Consider the following 26,308-nt stretch of genomic DNA (forward strand, 5'->3'; position numbering starts at 1 on the left):
CGACAATTGCGCATCAAATGTCCGGGCTTCTTGCACTGGTAGCACACTTTTTCACACTGCTCGGCCGACCGCATGGCCTTTTCCACTTTCAGCTCACCGCCGCCATCGCGCTCCTGCCGACGATGGTACTCGTCCGACAGCTTGGACTTGACCGTGTCCAGCGTCAGGTCCTTGTCCGACTGCAGGTCCAGCGCCGCTACCAGGTGGTCAAACGATGACGGCAGACTGCGGAGCAGCATGCACACCCGGACATCGCTGGCCAGGTCCATGCCGGCCTCTTGCAAACGATCGAACAAATCGTCTAACTCCAATACGTGCTGTTCGAGGTCACCGCGTTCGGTGAGGTTCGTCGAACATAACCTCTTCAAAAGGCTTACTCGAAACGACCGAGTCGTTTTCAGGTGGTACGCTTTCAGCTTGTCGTACACTTCCTTCGCGTGGGTGCTGCCCTTCACGATCGGGAACTGATTGTCCTCAATTAACAGCAGGATCGTTGACCGCGCCTTCCGGTCCTGTGCGACCCACTCCGGCTTCCGGGCGTCCCCGACCGGGATGGCGTCCGTCACGACGGACCACATGTCTTCGCGGGAAAGCAGCGCTTCGATCCGGATGTTCCAGGTTTGCCAGTTCCGGCCATTCAGCTTCTGGATGGCGAACTTTTCCGCCATTTTGTTCACTTCCGGTACGGAACACAAAGGCACAGACAAACAATAGTCTCTTAAGAACTTCTTCCACTGCGGGAACAAAGAAAACCACGCGGTTTTTCTTTTTAACAACCGATCCTTCTATTCCGACTCTGCTGGGCCCATAACCTATCGGCGACCAGAGGAAAGCAGAAGTCGGAAGTGAGAATGAAAACGCGAGAATGTACAGTTAAGACTAACTAACATTTATTGCTCGTAAAAACGCGTCTGATCGTGGTGATCGCTAAACTGGTTGTGAGGACGATCGACGAGTCGTCAAAGAAGGAGAGCTCGTCGTCGTCGTCTTCGTGGTTGCCAGAAGGGCCTAGGATGTGCGCAGACTTGATGTGGACAGCGCAGATTTCCACAGCTTATTGCCTGGGAAATTGAAAAATAGTTGCAGCTGTCAAAATGCTTATGCGCCCTTTTCAAATGTTGCTCCAGATATTGTTATTTCAAACAAAATATTTATTTGAGTTTACATTTCAATCGTACTTTTATGAAATGTGCTAGTTTTTTTTTCGTTTCGCTAGTGTAAAATTAAATAGATACCTACCTACTCATTTATTTTTTTAATAGTCATACATGGACCTTAGCTTGTACAAAAACAAAAAAAAAAAACAAAACGCTTGGTAACTGTGAAGTTAGCAAGGAAAATGCTCATCACAATAATAAGCCACGCCCCAATGATAGAATTCGCTGCTGAACAGTTGAAGGACAGGAATCATTTGAAAATATTTTCCACCAAAATATTTGAGTATTATTATTTTGGTTTGAAAATGCCTATTTCTGTGATCCATGACCGTGACTTTAAAATTTTCTTCTGGCTCAGTAACTGTTACGTTAGCAGGGAACATATTTGTACAGATTTGAAGGCATTGCAATACGTAAAAAACAATTTAAATACATCAAAGTAAATATATTGTTGAAAAGATTGCATTTACGATACAAATTATAGTTCAAAAAATCCTGTTTACGTTAGCAGGGAAATTTCACTTTCCCTGCTGTCTTCACATTTTTTTCCCTGCTGACGATGTGAAGTGAGCAGGGAAAGCGAATTTCAATGACGCCATCTGGTGGCCAATACTAGAACTAAAATTTTCCATGCTAACGTTTCCCTGCTGAAGTAACATCAGTAAAATCTTTGCTTGACATTTTCAGTTGCAGGTTAGAAATTTGTCACTGTCATCAAAACGAAATTGATTGTAATTTTTGGTTTCACGGTGAATGTGGACAAGAACTCTTTGAATCTTTTACTTTTACCGTCGATAACCTGTTAAAATGAACATGAATAGCAAGAGTAAGTAAAGTAATAGCCTTAAATTAAACACAACTATGATCGTCCTCCTCAAATGCCAACAGAACGAAAGCAAGCCACCCAGTTCCTCATGTCCACGGGCGACATAACCATCGGAGAAGCAAGCGAGATCATCCGCGAATCGCCGAGCATCATCAACAACGTTGCAAACGTTCCGGTTCCGGTTCGGATTGCGCTGATAGATTACCCTTCCGCCGGCTGCACCGAGGAGCACTTTGAGCGGATTCAGACCTTCATTCTGGACGCCGTGTTCCACCGGAAGGCCGCCTATCTGCTGGATCTGCTGCTGATGGAGGGGCGGTACGTAATGGTGCTGACACAGAACATGGAAAGCGCTTGGTTTGTGCGCGGTCTGATTCCGAAGATGAAGATCGCCGGGTTGCGCGTTAAGGTACCTACCAAGCACCAAATCAACCAATTCTTTGCCCTCAAATTGCTCAACAGACCGATCAAGCAGGAAAAATACTAAGAAACGCTTCTGACGGATCTCCGAAAGGTTGATTTATTTCGTTTAATTTTATGTATCAGATACATATGGACAGTGTCATGTTTAATCTAAGAATTGAATTCTTATGACAAATGAACTTTTTGAACTAAATAAAGAATTGACTTCAACTGTTCAATCTTCACTGTCGGAATCGTCCGACTCCGCAATCGGTTGGCCAGTCAAGAACTCTCTCCAATTCTTAGCTTCCTTCGTGCAGCGCGGCGTCGGTTTTGGCCTCAACAGTCCCGACTCGTAACGCTTCTCGTGAAACTTCGCCACCTCCTCGAGGGTGGGCTCCCTAAGGCGGGTCCCTCGGTTCCAAAGGTCGCCCATCAGGCTGCGCACGAGCCGCTCGCTACCCCGATCCACGGTCAGCACGATAATGTAGCCGGAAATGCACACGAAGCCCACTATCGGAGCAGCGTTCCACTGTTGGACGGTATCCAGAATGAATTATTGCACCGCTTGGGGTCGTCCGGTGTGATGAAATTCTCCGGATATTTTAAATGCGTCATGCGGACCGGAATCGGTGGCTGGGTGTGGGTGTTGAGAGATGGAATTGTTTTGGCGATGTGTCTTGCTTCGATTAGGGTAAAGTTGCGCGAGCGCGTCAGGAAGCGGACGATTTTGCCCTTTTCGATAAGCTCTCGTAATTTTATTTGTTTGCGTCTTTGTTTTTTCTGTTAAATAATAGAAAAGTAAGGTCAAAACCAAAACTATAATTGCATGAAAACAAAGATTAGCTCAATTAATTTGAACTAAATAAAACTAATAATTTTAAACTTAAAAATTCAGAAATTCAAAAGTTAAACACGGAAGGAATTAAAAAAAAATTTCAACCAAAATTTAAAAAAAATAACGGGTGCACTCAACCCCCGGTTTTTGGTGACTTTTTGGTTTGACACTTTGATTGAAATTAAAAGTGAGAGTGTGTGTGTGCAACATGGAGTTTATCTTTTTGAAAAGCCTTGGTAAGCTTCACAGCAACTGCACAGAAAAATGTGAAAAACTCTATGTTGCGATTTGACAGCTCGATAAGTGACGAACTGTCACTTTTAACACGAGACTCACACATACTATCAAACAAAACGTTTGGTAGTAAATGTGAGCACTGTGTAAAGAGAGTGTCAAACTAAAAATTGACCCCGTTCGTTTGACAACAGTTGGTGTCAAACCATCGGGGTTTCAGTGTAGCGGATTCAATAATTTGAATTTCACTCATTCGCTACTCCCCAGAAATTGACCTTTTTTTTTTTTTTATTTGCCTCAAACTTTGACATGGTCTTCCCTGTGACCAAGCCGACAAACTTCTAATTTTAATGAAAATAGAAATCTTATCAGCTGACTACAATTTGAAAAGCGTTTTCCTGCTTTTAAAACCATGTTTTGCATGTTTGTTTTTGTTTAAAAAAAGGGTATTTTGATGTTTTTAAAAAAATCGATTTGCAAAATGTTTTTCCTTCGCGAAAAAATTAATCTGTCGCTACTTAGATATTTTAAAAACCAATTATTGCAAAACAACTGGCCTGGTTTGAAATGCATTTTAAAACACTTTTTTCATCCAGAAAACATTTGCAGTGGCCTTTTGAAATTTGTAATAGAGCTGAGTACGGAGCTCGGAAGATCGCGGTCAAAAAAAAAAATATTGCGAGTTATTTTCGTGCCCCCCTAGAGAAGTTGACAGGTCGGTTTGAGCACGTGTGACGGTGCGTGCGCTTGAGGCTCTTGGGTGGGAAAAATAAGATTGAAATATCGAAAATCAACAATTTGATATTACATAAATTTAAAAATCAAAAAATTGAAAGTTGAAGAATTTTAAAATTCACATATTTTTAAATATAAAAATGTAATTTTTGAAATTTTAAAATCCTTTTTTTTAAGATGGAATAAAAATAGTTCTGAAATCCAGCTTAAATTCTTGGAGTCATATTTTAGGTTAGAATTTTAAGAAAAATAAAAAAATCAGGATTAGAATTGTGAATTGTGAGAAGAGTGAAATTTTGGTGAAGGCTTCGAAAAATCGAGAATAAACTCTATTTTTTTTTTCAAATTCCTAGACTTTTGAAATCTTAAGGTTTTTGAATTTTAAATGTAATTAAAATTATTAATATTTGTTGAGTTTAATTGATATTTAAAAAAAATATTTTCTTTTTAATAATTTTTAATAAAATTAGAATTTTGAATTTTTTAAATTTAAAAAGTAAAATTTTTTAGAACTACATTTCTAAATTAGAAAATTTTAAAAACTTTAAATTCACGACTTTTTTAATTTTAAAATTTTTATGCTTTGGGCCGATGCAAATATTTTTCAAAGCTTTTGTCCATCGGCTCTAGCCGGGGTCAAAGTCTCAAAAAAAATATATAAAAATTTAAATAACAAACCATAATCTCCACATTTGAAGAATGAAAAGTGTTTTAAAATGTTTTTTGCACTAATTCAGTTGTTTTGCAAACATTAGTTTTCAAAAAATGTTAGATTTGACGAAAACAAACATTTTAGCGAAAAGTAAACTTTTTGCTGTACCGTCCATTGAAAATTTTAAAAAATTGAAAGGATTTAAAAAAAATCCTTTATTGCCAAAAATTATTCTAAACGCAGGGGAATGCATTTTCAATTGATTTCAACTGATTAAAATTTTAAAATTTTCAGAAAAAAAATGTTTTGCCCCATGATTTTTGGGATCAATTTTGGTTCTTTTTTTTAAAATATTGGTACCAGCCTTATTTGATTTTTTGAATATTTTTTCTCTCAATTTTTGAATTTCAAATTTGAACTCTTAATTTTTGTATTCTTAATTTTTTTATTTATGATGTTTTTTCGATTTTTGTATTTTTGAGTGTTGTTGTTGTTGTTGATTTTATTAGGGGAACTTTAACCCTATGGGTCATTCGCTCCCGTTGGTAAAAATTAAATAAATTTGTTATTCTAAGCCTATTAAACACGATTATGTTTTGTGGTGATGTTCGTTCCGTTGTGCTCGATGTCCGTACTGATCGTCGTAGAAATTGCCGATTGATGTAACCGCCGCTTGTTGTCGTAGCAGCACCTCCAACGCTGGGCCTGCTGGGCCGTCTCCTAGCTTCTTCCCAGGGAACAGGGGGTTAAACCCCCTTTTTGCGTCCTCTTCCAGCGGTAAACCGGGAGCCCGGGGGTGTTCCCTATTCCACTCCTCCAAAGACTTGTGGTTAGGGGGGCCCCGAGTCTCCCGGATTTCCCGTGGGTTCTTCTTGACTGGTAAATCTTTCCCAGGCGCCCCGGAAGAGCCGAGGGGTTGTCCCTGTTCCACGCCTCCAATTTTTGAGTGTATGAATTTAAGAATGTATGAGCTTTCCTTGGAACTTTAAAATTTTATTAATTTTTAATTTTCGAAATTTCTAATATCTGAATATTTGTGTTTTGAATTTCTAAATTTCTTTTTAATTTTTTTGCCAGAAAATGTAATGGTATTGTTTTTTGCCTTCCTCACCTTACTGAGGAAAGGCTATAAAATCACTCAGAAAACGAACTTCTTAGTTTTACCTCCTAGACCCACCTTCATGTATACATATCGACTCAGAATCAAATTCTGAGCAAATGTCTGTGTGTGTGTGTGTGTGTGTAGGGATGTGGGTCTGTGCACCAAAAAATATGCACTCGATTATCTCAGCACTGGCTTAACCGATTTGGACCGTTTTGGTCTCATTCGATTCGTCTTGGGGTCCCATAAGTCCCTATTGAAAATTATGAAGTTTAGTAAAGTACTTCAAAAGTTATGCTAAAAAAACGATTTTAACAAAAGTCCGGAAGATTGTAAAAAGGGTGGTTTTTGTAAGAAAACCCGTCATGCTATACATTTTTAGAAAGGTAATAAAAAGACCTTTCCAATGCGTCAAAAACATTTAAGATCTGACAACCATATCAAAAGTTATAAGCACTTAAGTGTTATTTATGCACTTTTTGGAGGCCGGATCTCGAATATTTCGATGAAAACGTTGTCCGGATCTCTCATGCGACCTATCGTAGGATAGGTAATCAAAAGAACTTTCCAACGCGTCCAAGACATTGAAGATCTGACAACCCTATCAAAAGTTATAAGCATTTAAGTGTTATTTATGAACCTTTTAGAGGCCGGATCTGATATATTTCGATGAAAACGTTGTCCGGATTTATCATGCGACCTGTCGTTGGATAGGTAATTAAAAGCCCTTTGCAACGAGTTCAAAAGATTGCAGATCTGACAACCCTATCAAAAGTTATACGCACTTAAGTGTTATTTATGAACTTTTTTCAGGCCGGATCTCATATATATTGTTGAAAACGTTGTCCGGATCTATCATGCGACAGGTCGTTGGATAGGTAATCAAAAGACCTTTCCAACGAGTTTAATAGATTGCAGATCTGACAACCCTATCAAAAGTTATAAGCACATAAGAGCCCTGAATTATGAAGATCTGACTATACCCAATCTGACGGTATGAATAATGAATCAAGTTGATAGAACACTGAAAGGTCCGCCCTTTTGTATCTATTTTGGATAGCATTACCCTCTAAATGTGAGGAAGGCACCAACCACCTAAGGGTGGATTAAGTAACGTTTTCTATAGTACTTTTGATTTCTGCCTTGGAATTCCAAGGTTGATCGTTTTGAGATTCGGACTAAAAATATAATTTAACCCAAAAAAAACGAACTTTTCGTCACAGTGTCCTGATGCATACAAAGATCGAGGTCGAGCTGTCACAATCCCTGCAAAATATGTTGGCTGACATATCGGGCGGTCAGTCGCCTGACAAAAAATTTTAGCTAGAAAGAGATAGCAAATCTGATGCAAAAATAACTCTAGCTGTCTATGTAAACATTCTTTGAATGTGTTAGTAATTTTTTGACTAGAAAGCCTTACATATAAAATTTTAAAAAATGATTCATTAGATTATTTTTTAAAGGTCCTATTAACTATTGTCGTTCATATCCAGAGTTTTTTTTTTTTTTTTGAAAAAGTCCTATAAGCTATTGTCTTTCATATGTTTATAGGACCTAATCAAAAAAAGTCGAGATATGTTTATAGGACCTATTAAAATAATTACTAGATTTGTTTATAAAAGAAAAACTACAGCTTAGATTGAATTTTGACTTGCGGCCAAAAAAAATGTGAAATATCTAAGAATAAATTCATTATTTTTCAGTTTGGTTGATGTTTTTCAGTTTGGTTGATTTAACTCAATAAAAGTATAAATAAATAATTTATTTTTTTAAGAACCGCAAGCGCACGCGCCGTCGCGTGCCATCGAACACACACAAACACAAGCGCGCACGAACCAAACCAACGTCAAAGACTGACGTTTGCTGGGGGAGACGAATAAATGAAAGCAAGCAAACAAACGTAAAACCGGAAGGGTTCTGTTTGTTCTGATTTGACGTTTGCTGGGGGAGTCGAAAAGTTTGGTTATGTTACTGCTTACACAGATTAAACAATAGTAGAGGTACTTTTCTCTATTGTTGGATGTCTACTTACTTGTAGATTCCATTGTGAATAGCTGTGGATGAAAATTGCTTGCTGAAACTAATAAATTTGAAAAAATGAAAAAAACATTCCGAGTTGCAATTTTTTGCAATTTTCTATTGTTTTCAATTTACCCCTGTGACTGAAAACATCACTTTGACATTTCACACGCTTATCCAAAATATCAAATTTAATTTTTACGACGTTCACTAAAAATTACCCTAAATTGTGTTGAAATCTGTTTGATCTCGCGTGTGCGTGTACGCGTCCATTTTGACATCTGACAGCGACGCGACAGCACGTGAAGTTCAAAGGACGCCGGGCAAACAATTTGGTGGCAGCGAGCAAAAAGCTTTGTAAATTAACTACAAAAAACTTCATCGACCAACAATGAGCGCCCAAACTCAAGGTAAGAAATCGCGTGCGCGCGAAATTTGCATTGCGGCAGCCATATAATTGAGTGCAATCAATTTACAGACGTGAAAGACCTGTGCTTGACGGAGCCGGAGGAGCTGCACTCGGCGATTCGTTTTCTGCAGAGCACCAAGCAGCTCTCCTTTGCCGAGGTGAAAAAGGTCGCCCGTCAATCGCCCGGAATCGACCACGCCCGCGGCATCGTGCCGGTGCGTCTAACGGTGCCGGCCTACCCGCAGGAACCGTGCACCCACAGCCTGTTCGAATCGGTGCAGGACTTTATTTTGGAGGCGGTCCACCGGGAGGGCGCCCCCTTCCTGCTGGAGCTGATTCTGATGGCCGGGTACGTGCTGGTGCTGGCGCAGACCGACGCCAGCGCCGAGTTTGTGCGCAGTCTGGTGCCGGAGCTGATGCGGACGGGCGTCTGCCTGAAGGAACCGACCCGGCCGGAGATCAAGCAGTATTACGCTAGAATTTTCGAACGGAACGAGCAAAAGAACTCGTTGGGTAATTAATTAGAACTTTGATTTTTCTTTTTTTTTTTCTTTTCTCTAAAGACGTATTCAAATCTTGAAAAAAATAAAGTGGCATTTTAACAAATGAAAATGTCGATTTCCTCATATGCTAAATACTAAGAATTTTTTGTTTTGACAATAAAGAACTGAAGTAAAAAAAAATCATTTTCTTTTTATTCAATTGAAAGAAAAGCAAAAAACATTGATTAATCCACCGTAAGGTGGTTGATGCCTTCCTCACATTATTAAATATAGTTTTTTTTTGGTAAAATAAAAATGTCTAACCTACAAATGTTCTCTAAATAAAACTTCATATACTCATAACTCGATAGGGTTGTCAGATCTTTAATCTTCTGGGCTCGTTGGAAAGGTCTTTTGATTACGCATCCAACGATAGGTCGCATGATTGATCCGGACTTCGTTTCCATCGAAATATCTGAGATCCGGCTTCATAAGAGTTTATAAACAACACTTAAGTACTCATAACTTTTGATAGGGCTGTCAGATCTTCAATGTTTTAGGCTCATTTGAAGGGTCTTTCAATTATCTAACTAACGATGTGTCTCATGATGGACCCGGACATCATTTGCATCGAAATATCTGAGATCCGACCTCTAAAAGGTGTATAAATAACACTTAACTGGTTATAACTTTTGATAGGGTTGTCAGATCTTCAACCTTTCGGGCTCGTTGGAAAGGTCTTTCAAATACCTTTCTAAAAATGTTCTTACAAAAACCACCCTTTTTACAATCTTCCGGACTTTATTCGAAATCGTTTTTTTAGCATAACTTTTGAAGTAGGTACTTTTCTAAACTTCATAAAATTAACTAGGCTATGGGGGTGTACCTCATTTGGCATAACGGGTTTTCAAGGAAGGACGTTTGGCATAATTGGTCCAAGACATCAGGGACGTTTGGCATAATGGACGTTTGGCATAACTCGTTCAAAAACCATCTAGGACGATTGGTATAATGGACGTTGGGCATAATTATTAATAGATTTTTTTTTTGTTTTTTTTTTATAAGTATTTCTCATTTTCACGAATGAAAATTTATTATTTATTTACCTTTTTTTATATAACTTTACTGCCCCTGATCGCATAAATGTCCCATATGCATTTTCATCGATTTCGAGTTGTTGATGCAGTTTGGTTTAAAATTGTGTGCTCTTTCAAAAGAGCTTATAACATCCAGTACTTTGTTCAAGAAATCAGGAGGAAATCCAGTTTTTTCGCGAAAATTTAACACGTAGCCTTATGTATGGGACAAACTTCAAATGCGTTTTTCTCGGCTTGCTGTTTTTGCATATGGGACATTTATGCGAACATGGGCAGTTTAAGAGATTATTATTTATTTTTTGAAAAATTAGGTATCTCTATATTTTTTCCCCAATAGTAGATTGTTTCCTTTTTGAATAATTCACAATAAATCTTTTTAATAAAATTTTGATATTTTTATTGAAAATTTAGTTTAAAGAAAAAAAAATTCTCTTGTTAGCTTTACATTTCTCCCCTTTCAATATAATTAGCAATAATATTTTTTTAATAAAATTGTCCCTTCTTTTATATGAAATTCAATTTAAAGATGAAAAAAACCTCTTCAAATCTTCGACAATTGAGCCGTTTTAATGCAATTTTCTTTTGATCATAATTTAACTTGAAGAAGGAAAAATCTCTAAATGAATCCACATTTTTCCCTTCTTTTTTTCGAATCAAAATCTAAAGAACACCCAGAACTGGGCAGCACTCGTCCGACACGAGAGTAGCGGTAAGATTTACAGATACAGAGAACACAGTTCTAGATGACCGAGAGAATTATGCCCTCGAGTCCATTTCAAGAAAAAGTTCATCCTTCAAAACAAAAAGTGTTGTCTACGGGAATTGAACCAGGGACCTTTAATAGAATAACTCAATAACTAAACTGCCTTGGCCACAACAGCTTGGTGACACAAGAGTAGTCAGATGTCGATGTATGACCCATGTTGAAGATTTACTGTTTTAATTAATTAATGAAATTAATTGTTTTGCAGATTTCGATTTTACTTTTCTTTAAATATTTTGCAATTTACTGTTTTATGAAATTTTCCCATATTTTTTATATACAACTTAAGAAGGGAAATTCTCTTATAGATGTTCTTTTTTTACATTTCTATAATTTTTGCACATTTTTCTCTGCTGCTTTTTTTTTGCAATAAAGTTGTTTATGCAATTTTCCCTTCTTGTATTTATTTAAAACTAATCTTAAAGAAGGGACAATTGTTCAAAAAAATGCTAATTAAATTGATTTTTTGAATAGAGGTAGGTGAAAAACATAAAAATAATGCGATTGTCAAACATTTGAAGAGTGGCAAAATGTGAATCTTTAAAGAGACTTTTCCTTCTATAAGTTGAATTTTATATAAAAGAAGGGAAAATTTCATAAACAAACTCAATTGTCAAATATTTAAAACGTATTTTTTTTTGAGATTTTCCCTTCTTAAAGTTGAATTTAAATTTAAAATATAAGAAGGGAAAATTTCATAACAACTCATTTGCCAAATATTTGAAAAAAAAAAAAGAAAACTGTACATCCCTTATTAAGGTTGAATATTAAAGAAGTGAAAATTGCATAAAAAACGATAATTGCAAAATATTGAAAAAACCAAACACTGTACATCGAGCTGCTCATCTTTTGAGAGATTTTATCTTCTTTTAGTTTTAAAATAAAAGAAGAGAAAATTGCTTTGAAAAATATTAATTGCATTTCTTTAAAGAACAGCAAAATGTACATACATTCTTCAGGAGGGAAAAGGGAAACTAGTATAAAATCTTTATTGCAAAATATTTAAAGACTGGCAAAACTTACAACTTTGTTAGTTGAATTTAAAATAAAGGAAGGAAAAATTTAATACAAATATAGCTGCAAAGTATTTCAAAAGGAGAGAAATCTTAATATTGTATAGAAACTTTCCAAAAAACAATTAAATAAATTTATGAAAAAATGCATTTTAAAGCTTCATTAAGAAATATTCCTAAAAGGGGAGCAGTTCTCTAGGATTTCGGTCATTCGATTTTTTTTGTATTTTTTAATCCGACTGAAACTTTTTTGGTGCCTTCGGTATGCCCGAAGAAGCCATTTTGCATCATTAGTTTGTCCATATAATTTTCCATACAAATTTGGCAGCTGTCCATACAAAAATGATGTATGAAAATTAAAAAATCTGTATCTTTTGAAGGAATTTTTTGGTGTCTTCGGCAAAGTTGTAGGTATGGATACGGACTACACTGGAAAAAAATAATACACGGTAAAAAAAATTTGGTGATTTTTTTATTTAACTTTTTGTCACTAAAACTTGATTTACAAAAAAACACTATTTTTAATTTTTTTTATTTTTTGATATGTTTTAGATGACATAAAATGGCAACTTTTCAGAAATTTTCAGGTTGTGCAAAAAATCATTGACCGAGTTATGAATTTTTTAATCAATACTGATTTTTTCAAAAAATCGAAATTTTGGTCTTAAAAATTTTTCAATTTCATTTTTCGATGTAAAATCAAATTTGCAATAAAAAAGTACTTTAGTGAAATTTTGATAAAGTGCACCGTTTTCAAGTTATAGCCATATTTAAGTGACTTTTTTGAAAATAGTCTCAGTTTTTCATTTTTTTAAATTAGTGCACATGTTTGCCCAGTTTCGAAAAAAATATTTTTGAAAAGCTGAGAAAATTCTCTATATTTTGCTTATTCGGACTTTGTTGATACGACCTTTAGTTGCTGAGATATTGCAATGCAAAGGTTTAAAAACAGGAAAATTGATGTTTTCTAAGTTTCACCCAAACAACCCACCATTTTCTATCTTCAATATCTTAGCAACTAATGGTCCGATTTTCAATGTTAATATATGAAACATTTGTGAAATTTTCCGATCTTTTCGAAAAAAATATTTACAAAATTTTCAAATCAAGACTAACATTTCAAAAAGGCCAAACATTTAATATTACGCCCTTTTAAAATGTTAGTCTTGATTTGAAAATTTTGAAAATATTTTTTTCGAAAAGATCGGAAAATTTCACAAATGTTTCATATATTAACATTGAAAATCGGACCATTAGTTGCTAAGATATTGAAGATAGAAAATGGTGGGTTGTTTGGGTGAAACTTAGAAAACATCAATTTTCCTGTTTTTAAACCTTTGCATTGCAATATCTCAGCAACTTAAGGTCGTATCAACAAAGTCCGAATAAGCAAAATATAGAGAATTTTCTCAGCTTTTCAAAAATATTTTTTTCGAAACTGGGCAAACATGTGCACTAATTTAAAAAAATGAAAAACTGCGACTATTTTCAAAAAAGTCACTTAAATATGGCTATAACTTGAAAACGGTGCACTCTATCAAAATTTCACTAAAGTACTTTTTTATTGCAAATTTGATTTTACATCGAAAAATGAAGTTGACAAATTTTTACGACCAAAATTTCGATTTTTTAAAAAAATCAGTATTGATTAAAAAATTCATAACTCGGTCAATGATTTTTTGCACAACCTGGAAATTTCTGAAAAGTTGGCATTTTATGTCCTCTAAAACATAGCGTAAAATAAAAAAAATTAAAAATAGTGTTTTTTTGCAAATCAAGTTTTAGTGACAAAAAGTTAAATAAAAAAATCACCAAATTTTTTTTACTGTTTATCATTTTTTTCCAGTGTAGTCCGTATCCATACCTACAACTTTGCCGAAGACACCAAATCGATCAAAAAATTCCTTCAAAAGATACAGATTTTTGAATTTTCATACATCATTTTTGTATGGACAGCTGCCAAATTTGTATGGAAAATTATATGGACAAACTAATGATGCAAAATGGCTTCTTTGGGCATACCAAAGGTACCAAAAAAGTTTCAGTCGGATTAAAAAATACAAAAATTAAAATTGAAGAAAAAAGACCGATTTCGTAGAGAATTTCTCAGGGGAAAAATTACATCTATTGAAAGAAAATAGATACTTGATTTCTTGAAAAAAAAAACATCTTTTAAAGTAAAATTATCTGTTTAGAAAATAGGAAAAAAAAGCTATATATTATTATTCTTTACGAAAAATATATACTAATTTAACAAAACAAAAAAAGCTAGCAATAATTATGCCAAACGTCCCTGATTTCTTGGACCAATTATGCCAAACGTCCTTTTTGAAAACACGTTATGCCAAATGGGGTACACCCGTCTAATGGGACCCCAAGACGGATCGAATGAGCCCAAAACGGTCAAAATCGGTTCAGCCAGTCCGGAGATAATCGAGTGCATATTTTTCGGTGCACGGACTTACGCACGCACAGACATTTGTTCAGAATTTGATTGAGTCGATAGGTGGAGCTACGAGGTTGAATTAGAAAGTTAATTTTTCGAGTGATTTTACAGCCTTTCCTCAGTAAGGTGAGGAAGGCAAAAATAGGTAACTTTTGAAAAAAACTTTCGGCGTTTTCTCGGGAACAAACCAAGAACAAAATTTGGAAATGACTACCAATATTAATCCTTTATTAAGTTATTTCTTACACACTATTCGTGCTCGAACCACGTGTTCGAACTTTCTTTGTTGAAGATTGAAACTGTCTGAATTTTTCATCAAAACGTTTTTAGTTTGTTATTTATCAATCTTTGAACAAATATTCGACTTTAAATTATTTCACATTATTCCGCGCAACAGAAAAAAAGAACCTAAAACAAAATGCAAAACTCTACTGCTTTTTGAAACTTTTAAGAATCGGGTAAATGTTATCGAACGCGTCGTAAATCTCCTGCCGCACCTTGGCCCCCGTCAGCACCACCTTGCCGGACACGAAGATCAGCAGCACGATGCGGGGCTTCACCATACGGTAGATCAGCCCCGGGAACAGTTCCGGCTCGTACGAGCTGAACTTGCCGTGCGTCAGCACCAACCCCTCCAACCGAATCGGGAACCGCACGTCGCAGCTCCCCACCATATTTTGCACCTTAAAGTCAAGGAACTTCGCCGTAAACCCAAGCTTCTGAATGATCCGGGCGTACTTCCGCGCCGCAAGTCGCGAATCCTCCTCGCTTTTCGCTCCCGTGCACACCATCTTCCCCGACGAAAAGATCAACGCCGTCGTCCGCGGTTCCCGGATGCGCATAATGACCGCGGCGAACCGTTTCGGGTTGTACTCGGCGTTACGGGCGTGCAGGGCAATTTTCTTCAGGTCCAACCGACAGCTCAGGTTCACCGTCGACACGATGTTCTGCAGCTGGGGCAGGATGGCCGGTTCGCTCGGGGTCATCGGAGTCATCGGCGTGGCCGGGCCCATCGTCGAGTGGATGTTGACGCTGCCGATGTTGTCCGGATCGCGCACACTCCCCCCACCCGTACTGTTCTGCTGCTGGTAGCTCGGAGTGGCCGAAGCCTTCGTCTCCTGCATCGGCACCATCGGCGACATGAGGCTTTGCGGGGTCTGCGGCTGGATCAGGCTCTGCGGTGCGGCGAAGCTGGGCGCGTACGTGTGCTTGTTCGGTGTTCCCATGCCGATCGAGGGCATTCCGTACGCGCTAAGGCCGCCGCCCATCGGGGTCATGCCGCTGGGGGTTTGCTGGTTGTACGCGTGCGGCATAATCTGCTGGTCCTCCTCGGGCTGGTGCAGCGGCGTTCCGATCGAGGGGATCGAAAAGCCCGGACTCATTGCCAGCTGGTCCATCGTGGAGGTGGTGGCGGCGGCGGAACTCCGTGGAACTTATCGGTGGAAATTCCGCGCAATTAATCGTGCGTGGACAGGATTTGATAACAGCTTTAAATTAGTTTTGAGCTAAAATAAGGTGATTTTGTTAAATTTTAATCGAGAAAATCGGAAAAATATGGCAAAACTTACGGAAAACACTGTTTTGTTGATGGCTTCACTTTTATTTTGGTGTTTTTTATTCGTTGACGTTTCGAGAAAATTAATTACACAAATTGCGCACAGATGGGGCGTCGGGCTGTATATAAAAATCTGTACCTGTTTAAAAATTGTCTGCAAAAACAAAACTACACTGAAAAAATCGGAAAAGGTAAGGAAATATATTTTATTCGAAACATTAAATTAAAGTTTTTGAAAATTTTGACGCTTAGTGTTTCATAATAATATTTGAGAACTTCAAAATATTAGAAATAAGGAATTTATGAAATAACAAGCGTTTTAAGCAGCCTAATTTCATAACTTTTGGAAAAGGCTGCTACGGAGCTCGGAAGGAACGCAAAACAACCAATAAACAAAAACGATTTCTGCGCACGGTGCTTGTTAAAATAGTTTGTAATGTGAGTTTCACTCGGTCTGACGAATGATATTTGATTGACCAAAACTGGCACTCAGTGCCGCACCGGCTCTTCAATCAAACGTACCATATGACAAACAAACAAACAAACTGCATACATTTTGCCAGTCTTGCGATTTTGAGCGCTCTCAAAGGAGCTATTACACTACGGCAAACAAACTCGCCCTTTTTGACAGTTTGTCAGTTTGCTTGCTTTGTTTCTTTGCCTGGATTTGTTTGTACAAACGTCAGCCTGCATACAATTTGCCTTGTTTGCGAGTTTGGCAAACTGTATAACACGAAAAAGTACGAGTTTGTTTGTTTGTTTGCCGTAGTGTAATAGCTCCTTCATCAGCGCATGAGCGAGCATTTTTCGCTCATTCGTGAGCTGGCTCACGTTTGTTCGTGCTCATTTTTGCTCATTGAGCAAAATAAGCGGTAATTTTTACCTGTAACGAGTAAACGATATTTTTTTCAGCGGAGCATCGAGGTTGTTTTTTTTAATGGAATGGAATAGGCTCATCTTAATAATATTATTTTTGATAATTTTTGTTTTTAAGCTTGTTTTGGAGTCAGATTAAAGTTGTCAAATTAGGATCTGTACACAGTAAAAAAAATCATTGTAATATTACATATGGGAAGAAAAATTTGTAATCACGTGTAATTTTACCACATTTCTAGTGTAATGCCATATTCAACCTTCCAAAATTACACCTTCCAAATTTACACTATTTTTTACGATGTATAAGAGTATCACGTAAAAGTGAACTTATTAATTAAGCTGAAAAGTATTTTTTTAAGGCACCTTATCTTGTTTAATCAATCATTTGTAAATAATGTTGCATAATAAATGCCAAATCTGTGTCACATCCACAATCTTATTTATATGCGAGAGTCGATCCAAATATGTAAATAGATGAGTAGACACACGTTTTAAAATAAAAAATGGATTGCCATCCTATTAAATGCTTATTTAAGACCTAAAAATGCCGTTCCTTGAAAGTGTACTCTAAGTTCTAAGCAAATTAAGACACCTTAATTGCGAATGAAACATTTTTTATTTATCGGAAATTTAATCAAAACTAGCCAAAAAAAAAATATGAGCTGACAACATTCAATGAGTTCATGTCCCTTTTTCGCGATGAAATTACCTTCAAAAGTGGCAATCCGATTGGCCTGTGCCAGATTCATCAATAATATAAAAAAATCTACCTACGTTACTGAAGAGCACTCATTGAGCGCAAGCGCATACGATGAGCAGGAGCAAGCACGGCTTCTGGCTCGCTCGCACATTCGCAACCCTGCATTTTGCTTTGTTTGCAAGTTCGGAAAGTTTGTTTATCGTAGTCTAATACCTCCTTCATAGGGCCAAATCACAAAACGCAGAATAGCCCTGTTTTCTGGCTGAAAATATCAAAAAAATAAAAATTCTTAAATATAAATAAATCCAAAATGAAAAAATAAAATATAAACAAGCTTAAATTCAAAAATTTGAAAATTCAGAATTTTTTAAATTCAGAAATTCACAAATTAAACACTAATAATTGCCAAAATTATATTATTTTTAATTCTAAAATTTTAAAGCGATTAAATTATAAAATAGAAAAACTTTAAACTTACTAAAATTAGATATTTTGAAAAATAAATTTCGAAAATTACAAAACGTATTTTACTTCATTCTGATATTTAAAAAAATATCAAAAATACAATAACCTTTAGAAATTTTCTTTCGGATAATTAAATAAACAAATTTTTCTGTTATTTTGCTAAAAATTAAGAATTTTTAAATCTAAGTATTTAAAAATTTAAAGGTTGAAGAATTTAAGTATTTTTTTTTACCTTTAAATTTTAGTATTTGAGATTTTAAGAATTTAAGAACTTCAGAATAAAAGAATTGAGGCATTTAAGAATTAAGGAAATCGAAAAAGGTATTTGTAATTGGTATTTTGCATTTTAAAAGAAGTGAGGAAAAGAAAATAACAAAAAATAGAAGAAAAAACCCGAAAATTAAGCATTTTTTTATTTGTTTGGTTTTTGTCTTATTGTTAATTTTATTTTTAAAAATATTTTGAGTTTTTTTTTTTAAATTTATATGTTTCTTTTAATTTTAATGTTTTAAAAACAAGCTCACAAGTTTCACCGTTATAATTTAAAGTTTATGCCAACATAAAAAAAAAGAAAAAAAGTGGTAAAAGTAAATAAAAAGTAAATCTGATCTTTCGAATTAAATAGCATATTTTTTATACTCAGACTCGACTATTCGAAGGTTTCAAGGTTATTTTGGCAGCCATCTTCTATTTATAAATTCTAAATTCATTTAGAGTAGTGCTTGGGTCATATTTGACCTAAAAAATAAGACAACGAAACATATTTTTTTGGGATTCGATTATCCGAACTAAATTATTTTCGAGGCCTTCAGATAGTCGAGTCTAGACGGTATGTTTGGCATGTTAAAAATCATTTCAAGGATTTTATTTTCGGACAAAAATCACAACACAGCTCGCACTTGTTTCTATAACGAAATAAAAATATATTAATATCTACAATTACACGACTCCAGGCGTCATTTCAAAAGCTTCCTATTCACATGCATTGCCTGCAGCAGGGTAAGATCAACTGCCTCGTTTCCTTCACGCACTCAACACACGGTGGTAACACAATCTTGAGTGCCGTTATTAGTTCGTTATTTCCCAGCACTTTTTAAACTTCCCTATCACTAAGCTCTAGTATCTAGTAAAACTGTAACATTGCATCGTCGGCGTCGCCCCCTCAAGCTGACTCCGATTAGGGTGACGACGACGACGATGTCAACTCTCAAAATCATATTCTTGTGTGTGAGCGTGTTCACTAAACTGGTTTATCACTATTTCAACTTAACTTATTGATTTCCCTCTTAATCCTCCTCCCCCTCTGGTCGAGTCCTGTCTTTTTCTGCGTTCTCTCCTTTACTGGCTTGTTATTATAAAAAGTGTTTAAGCAAATTTACTGTTTAACCGGCATGGAATGATGCTCAAGCTTTCTTTTACACTCCCACAAAGTTACTTCTTCGTCCCACAAATACTGCATCCGCCCTGTTTGCAACTGTTGCGCAAAATGGTTTCGATTAGTTAAGTGACCGCTACTTGTACTAGGAAATTGGTTGGAAAAACGGGAACTTTCTAAATTTTCTCAAGCTCGAGAGCATTTTCGTAAGCTGGTGCTGATTTGGTTATTTAACAATTATTGCCGCTCTCAAAGCCATGAAGAAACGGGGAATTGTTCAACAATTGTCGGAATTCTTCGGGGTAAAGTGTGTCTGTTAGAGGGACGTTTCAGTTTCCGGTGTCTTGTTCCCCCTAAGGCGGCTTGGTTCAACCTTTCACGGACAAATTTTGCACCAGCTGTTCGGCCTGGGCCTTGACCTGTTCCGAGGCGTGCTTGGCCGCTTCCTTAATCTTCTGGGCCTTGGTCTGGTGCTGCTGCTGCTGCTGGTTGTGGACCATCGTGGCGGCGTGCGTCGCCGGAAACATGTTCTGCAGCACGTAGTTGAACCCGTTGACCGTCTTCATGCAGTTCTTCTTGAACCGGTCCAACCCGAACGCTCGGATCGCCGTGGAGAAGCCAAACACGGACGAATCGATCCACGCCGACCGTGTCGCGATCGTTTTGCCCGGCTGGTCCGGCACGCTGCGGTACGTGACCTTCTCAACGACGCTCTGCAATTCACGAGAGAGAGATTCATTTCTAATTCGAGCGCTAGCGTCCCAGATTGCAACATCGGGTGCAATCACAACCAACACCAACAAAGAACTCACCATGATCTTGTTGAAGCCAATGTTGCGCGTGTACGTGACGAGGGTGCGCTCCTTTGGGTCGACCACCGACTCCTCGAGGATGCAGACCGACTGGGCCTTGAAGAATCGTTCGCCCCACTTGGGCACGCGGTTCGTTTTGCTCAGAAGGCGCTTCGAGTGGAGTTGGCCGTCGCGGATCTCGCGGCACACGGTGTCCTCGGAGAGGACGTGGGAGCTGCGGGGTGAATAAAAAATAAACAAGTCAGTTTGAATTTGTGTTCTCACATTAATAATGGCATTTTTCTTGTGTGTGTGCAGGCCAATCCAATACCCGCTGGCCGGCAGCGAAATTAGGACTTGCACCCAGGGTTGTAAAAACATCAAACTTTCAGTTCTCAGCGACTACAATATTATTATGCCCGAAATCTCAGCTCCCAACTTTCACTGCCCTTCTTTCTATCGCATGTGTACACAATCCTGTGAGATATGTATTCCATATTTCTGTGTTATTCCTGCATTCACAATCATCCCCCTCAAAAGAGCGTAGCCACAAAAACCGCCACAAAACAAAATTTGCCAACACAGTTTATCGAGATGCTTCCCAATTTCCCTCTCGCCTTCATTCATTGCTGTTTTCTGAGGAAACAAAAGAATCTTCGGCGAGTGTGGCTTGCTTTCAAGCACGAGTTAAAAGAAGAGAACTCGCAAGCTATATATACACGGCAAATTTCGGGTTGCCATTTCAGTAAAATAAATAACTGAATGCGATTCAGTAATCATCACATTTGCTGAAATTCGGTAATAAACAAAAACATTATTGAAAAATCAGTAACTGCATATCTGTCAAACTGAAATGTCACTTCTGACTTATTGTTTGGATGCTGCCGAGAGAAAATCCTCTTTCAAAAGTGTTGTTTTTTTTTATTTTTTATTGTGATCTTTAGAAACAAAGGTAAGAAAAATGTTTATAACAAATGCCTCGATGATAACCACCTGTTTTTTTTAAGGTTTGGACGATGAATTAATAAAAGTTTTTTTTAATGACAAGCAAAATCAAATTTTGATAACTGAAAAACCAGCAACGATTGCTGAATCTTCAGCAAATGATCTGTCAAACTGCCACAAGAAAATTACTGAATTTTCAGCAAAATAATTTGACGTTTCTTTTGCTGAAACTTTGTTTTGACAACCATTTTAGTGAAATTCCCCCCCCCCCCCTCGATCCCGGTCACAGCCGAGGGACCTTATCTAAAAAAGAAAAGAAAAAAAAACGTTTTAAAATATCTTTTTATCTGATGTTCCTAAGTGATAAAAATTCAGTTGAAAGCAAATCAACATGCTTTTTCATGCATTGTTCATCTTGCCCTAACGGGTTGCTCATCTTTCCCCACTCAACGTAGAACGTACCGAAAAAACAGAAAAATTCAAATCATTTTTTTATGGTGCAAATCTGGATTTAAAACTTGTTCTATTCAAGGTTGTTAACGATAAAATTATCGAAGTTCGATAACGATAGTTCTATCGGGACGAACTCAAACGTCAAAACTGAGTGGTCAAACTAATGTTTACATTGCGACCCCATTGTTCGTCGATTTCCTATCATGTGGGTTCGTGCTTTTGACAGCTGTCAGTCGTTCCAATTAGCGAATCAGAATTCGCTGCTTGGATTCCAAGCAGTTCCATTCGAATTAACGAATCCGTTAGGTATAGTAGGTTTTAAAGTATAAATACTCACAAAAAAAAATAACAAAATACCGTAACGTACTCAAATTTGTATAGTTTCCCGTTTACCTATATTTGTTTGAAACGAAGTCGATATTTTTATGCATTTTTACTTTATTAGAGGTTTTTATGTAAAATACTCCAAAGTTTAACAAAATAACGTATTTTTCGAAAATACTCAAATTATCATAATTTGCAATAAGGGTTCAAAGAAAATAATGAAATTTTATATGATTCTTCACTTTATTAAAATTTTGTTTGATAAAAACTCAAATTTTCACAAAATACCGTATTTTCAACAATAATGAAAAAAACGGTATTTTGTGAAAATTTTAGTATTTTGCAAAAAAAAAAAACAATAAATAATTATTCTTCGTTTGAAATCCATATTGCAAAAAATATAAAAAAAATAGTGTTTTATTACAAATTATGAAAATTTTAGGATTTTCATAAAAATACAGTATTTGTAAAAAAAATGGTATTAATTTATAATTTAAAAAAATGAGTTTTTATGATTTAATAAAAACATATCATTAGTGAAAGCATTGAAAATTTAACATGATATGGCTGGATTAAGTCAATTTTAAAAAGTTGAAAAAATGAGTTTAATCGTTTAATTGTGTTGTTATTAAAGCGCTTAAGAAATTTGTGGTTTTGAGATAAGAATTCCGAAAAAATATATTTTTCTACAAAGATTAGCATGTTTTTCCTGATTTTGGTTAATAAGGCTAATTATTAGGAAAGACTGACAGCTGTCATAAACTTGAAACCACGTGATCGGAAATCGCTAAACAATGGGGTTGAAATGGCAACATCAGATTGACAGCTGGTTTTGACGTTTAAGTGCTCTTTAATAGGTTCCCAAAGCCCAATGTCATTTTTTATGTACAAAGGTAAAAAAACACGATTGAAAACCATTTCTGATCATTCTTTTTGCCTTCCTCACCTTACTGAGGAAAGGCTATAAAATCACTCGAAAACTGAACTTCTCAATTAGACCTCCTAGACCCACCTTCATGTAAACCTATCGACTCAGAATCAAATTCTGAGCAAATGTCTGTGTGTGTGGTGGGATGTTGATTAAAAAATTGTCACTCGATTATCTCAAGACTGGCTAAACCGATTTTGTCCGTTTTGGAGTTTAGTTAAGTACTTTAAATTTTAACAAAAGTTCGGAAGATTGTAAAAAGGGTGGTTTTTGTAAGGAAACCCGTCATGCTATACATTTTCAGAAAGGTATTTAAAAGACCTTTTCAACGCGTCCAAGACATTGAAGATCTGAAAACCCTATCAAAAGTTATAAGCACTTAAGTGTTATTTACGCACTTTTTGGAGGCCGGTTCACAGATATTTTGATGAAAACGTTGTCCGAATCTATCATGCGACCTATCTTTGGATAGGTAATCAAAATACCTTTCCAACGCGTCCAAACATTGAAGATCTGACAACCCTATCAAAATTTATAAACCCCTAAGTGTTATTTATGCACATTTTGGAGGCCGGATCTCATGATCATCTCATCTTATCTCATGATATTCATGCGACCTATCTTTGGATAGGTAATTAAAAGACCTTTTCAACGAGCACGAATTGGATTGAAGATCTGACTACCCTATCATAAGTTGTAAGCACATAAGTGCCCTGCAATATGAAGATCTGACTACCCAATCTAGTGGTATGAATAATGAGTCAAAATTGATAAAACTCTGAAAAACACCGCCATTTTGTGTCTATTTTGGATAGCACCCTTTAAATGTGAGGAAGGCACCAACCACCTAAGGGTGGATTAAGTAACGTTTTTATTTTAATACAAAAGAATAAATTGACAAAACAACATTTTTTCGATGGATCAACTACGGTCCCCTTGGAACAAGCTGTCAAGAAGGACCGCGAAGTTATTTTTTTAATTGATTTAAAAATCAATTTTAAATCCTTTCCGAAAATAAGCTTTATCGTTGTGAACAATAAGTATCACAAATCTAAGCTTAATTTTAGGAATTAATTGGAATACGTTTGAATTAGTGGACATTTGAAGCAGTGGAATTCTAATTAGCGAATCCGCTCTGTATACAATTTTGTTTATCATTTTAGAAATTTTTTGATGAACAGTACCGCAAGAAGTTTTTATTTCGCTAAAATTTCTGTTTGCGTCAAATCTTACATTTACATTTTATTAAAACTAATGATTGAAAAACAATAACTGAAAAGGACCAATAAACTATTGTCTTTCATATGTTTATAGGACCTAATCAAAAAAAAAAAAAACTCTTTTTTTTTGAAAGGCCCTTTTAACATATGAAACATAATAGTGGACCTTTTGAAAAAAAAAACTGAACTAGTGTAAAATGCATTTAAAAACTTTTTTTTTATTCGTATTTTGAGACTATGGGTTGTTATTTGAATTTTTATATTTTTAGTGGGCTTATAAAAAATAGGGGAAAAATATGAATATGAAAATCACAACCGAATTTTTTTTGTCAAAAAGATGATTTTGTTAGGCAAACGTAATTTTGCCATCAAAATTGTTTAAATATTAATAATTCAAATAAAAAATAAAATAAGCAAACATGTCAAACATTTGTGAATACAAATTTGAATAACTTTCAAAACAATTGCTTCAGCCTCGTGTTGTTGATTTGACCATCTATAACTATCAAATTTTATCTAGTGTATTTATAAAAATGTCCTATACGCTTTTTTCAAATAAACTCCAGTTTAATTTATCAGTTTTGACATGCCAGTTCGGCGACATGTTGGGCGTGGATCGACTATATTTTGTGATATGTCAAACTAACTTTAGAAAAGTGCTCTGTATTTTGTTAAAATCATTCAATTGCATCACTTTTCCCTAAAAATTCAATTGCATCACTTTTGCAAAAACTGAGTCATATTTTCAATTCAGGATAACTTAAACGTAATAAGAAAAATTCTGTCAAATTCTTGGTTTTGTTGATGTTCACTATTATCCTACAAACTAGACTTTCTTGATTAAACCAAATTCCCGACATTTGCTTTATATTTGCACGTGTGAAAACTGCACAAACAATCACCGATAAATTTTAAATTCTTCAAACAGATTAGACACATCTTTTGGCGATAATCATGATACAGCAAATAAAACTTGATCCACATGAGCCGGCTCATCTACAAACACAATCATTCGATACATTTCTTTACACAATTTAGGAAGAGGTTTGTTGGTGTACTCGTCAGTCATCTAATTTGGTTTAGAGTTGATGCTGCAATATTTGACCAAAGAATGATTTTTTTTAATTTTATGTTAAACCATAGGTTTATTAATTTGATGCTGAAGTCTAAATCATCGCAGTAAATTTTTCAACAACTTAGCACAAAGATATGACCACCCACTCGTCACTCGCCGCCACACCGGCAGACACACTTCAACACTTGAAAATTACATAATTTTCGTGTCCGTCCACGCTGCGCTGCGCGTTTTATTTATATTTTAACATCGGCTGAATCGCGCGACTTGACTTCACATGCCGGCCAAGATCCCAAAAGTGCATCACTGTTCCCCGCGAGCTGGCCTTGCGGCCAACACACAACCACACTCCCAGCGCGACCTTTGCACCAATTTCTCTTCTCTGTGTGTGGATCCGGATCCGCGAGTTCTTTTCCACTCACCTGAACGGGTTCGGGTACCGATTCCAGAAGCACTGCGTAACCTGTTCCCACGGGTAGTTGAAAGTGGTCGTGCTCTCGTAGTACTTTGCCATCGTCACGGGAAATTTGGCCTAGCGCGCGGCGGCTGCTGCTTCCGAAATTGATTTTTTCGCTCTGCCAAGTGTTCAACCCGTCTTTGCGAGCTTCGTATTTTTTTTGTTCAGAGGTTTTCACTTTCCGTTTTGACGTCTCGCGGCTGACTGACTGACGGGGCCTGGCCTACTGCCGTGGGACACTTCCGCGCACACAGCTGCACTGCTGTAAAAAGACAGTGTCAAGATTTGAAGGAAAATGCCGATTACGAATGGGACTTTGCTGCAGGCTTTGTTTCGGGACTTACCTGCCGTTGCGAATGGCCGGTTTCAATTACAATCACTTCGGCGATAAGGCGGCTACTATTTTGGGAGCGAGTTTCAGCGTTTTGCGCGAAGGATCGGAGGAAAAAACTGATAAACTCTTATCACAATAAATTTTGAAACAACAAACGACACCAACAACGCGACGATTGATTTATTTTGCTTCCAGAGCAATCTGACAGCTGCAGCAGCGGTGACCCGAGCAGAAAACTTTAATGAAGCGAAATGTCAAAGTGGTTGAAGTTAGCCCGTGAGATGTCGCGCGCTGGGCAAAGAGCAAAGACAAAAGAGGTTAAAATTACGAAAAAAATAGATTTAAAAAAAATTATTTTTTTCTCGTTTTCGTCATTTTGAGCCAAACATTTCTTTGGGCACAAAACCAAAATGTAAACATTTGGAATTATTCCACTATTCCATTCATTAGTACACTCCCTACATGCCCTCCAAGCATCAGATTCATAGCAAACAATTTCCTATTGAAAAAATCAAAAACACACAAGGGCACATAACAATGTTCATTCCAAACAAGAAAAAAAGGGTTCAATTGTGCCCTTTTCTTTTTCGTATGTTTTCGTGGAACTTTCTATGTTATAAAGTGAACTTTTCATA

The 26,308-nt window shown here is 36.5% G+C and overlaps 4 protein-coding genes across 4 annotated transcripts; 2 read left to right on the top strand and 2 right to left on the bottom strand.

Annotated features, from left to right (window-relative positions):
- The first annotated feature begins 1,824 nt into the window (after window positions 1-1,824).
- On the top strand, window positions 1,825-2,616 carry LOC120419157 (uncharacterized). Its single transcript, XM_039581806.2, has 2 exons — window positions 1,825-1,983; window positions 2,046-2,616. Exons 1-2 carry the CDS (start codon window positions 1,965-1,967, stop codon window positions 2,468-2,470), a joined length of 444 nt encoding a protein of 147 aa, XP_039437740.1. The 5' UTR covers window positions 1,825-1,964; the 3' UTR covers window positions 2,471-2,616.
- A 5,604-nt stretch (window positions 2,617-8,220) lies between these two features.
- Window positions 8,221-9,056, top strand: LOC120419155 (uncharacterized). The gene is made up of 2 exons (XM_039581799.2): window positions 8,221-8,375; window positions 8,444-9,056. The coding sequence occupies exons 1-2, from the start codon at window positions 8,357-8,359 to the stop codon at window positions 8,893-8,895; spliced, it is 471 nt and encodes a 156-aa protein (XP_039437733.1). The 5' UTR covers window positions 8,221-8,356; the 3' UTR covers window positions 8,896-9,056.
- Window positions 9,057-14,374: 5,318 nt separating this feature from the next.
- LOC120419164 (uncharacterized) lies at window positions 14,375-15,798 on the bottom strand. The gene is made up of 2 exons (XM_039581814.2): window positions 15,744-15,798; window positions 14,375-15,680 (listed from the first exon to the last, which is right to left on the bottom strand). Exon 2 carries the CDS (start codon window positions 15,570-15,572, stop codon window positions 14,604-14,606), a length of 969 nt encoding a protein of 322 aa, XP_039437748.1. The 5' UTR covers window positions 15,573-15,680; window positions 15,744-15,798; the 3' UTR covers window positions 14,375-14,603.
- Window positions 15,799-18,664: 2,866 nt separating this feature from the next.
- Window positions 18,665-25,839, bottom strand: LOC120419167 (protein preli-like). Its single transcript, XM_039581819.2, has 4 exons — window positions 25,684-25,839; window positions 25,305-25,601; window positions 19,959-20,172; window positions 18,665-19,859 (listed from the first exon to the last, which is right to left on the bottom strand). Exons 2-4 carry the CDS (start codon window positions 25,394-25,396, stop codon window positions 19,515-19,517), a joined length of 651 nt encoding a protein of 216 aa, XP_039437753.1. The 5' UTR covers window positions 25,397-25,601; window positions 25,684-25,839; the 3' UTR covers window positions 18,665-19,514.
- Window positions 25,840-26,308: the final 469 nt, after the last annotated feature.

The sequence above is a fragment of the Culex pipiens genome, chromosome 2, assembly GCF_016801865.2.
Source record: "Culex pipiens pallens isolate TS chromosome 2, TS_CPP_V2, whole genome shotgun sequence".
In the NCBI taxonomy this organism is placed as follows: domain Eukaryota; kingdom Metazoa; phylum Arthropoda; class Insecta; order Diptera; family Culicidae; genus Culex; species Culex pipiens.

Bases quoted from the DNA above. Each gene is read 5' to 3' on its own strand.
- LOC120419164 (XM_039581814.2), bottom strand. From the start codon at position 15,572: ATGGACCAGCTGGCAATGAGTCCGGGCTTTTCGATCCCCTCGATCGGA.
- LOC120419167 (XM_039581819.2), bottom strand. From the start codon at position 25,396: ATGGCAAAGTACTACGAGAGCACGACCACTTTCAACTACCCGTGGGAA. The intron at 20,173-25,304 runs GTGAGTGGAAAA...TTCACCCCGCAG, and splicing joins CGGTACCCGAACCCGTTCAG to CTCCCACGTCCTCTCCGAGG. The intron at 19,860-19,958 runs GTGAGTTCTTTG...CGTGAATTGCAG, and splicing joins TTGGCTTCAACAAGATCATG to AGCGTCGTTGAGAAGGTCAC.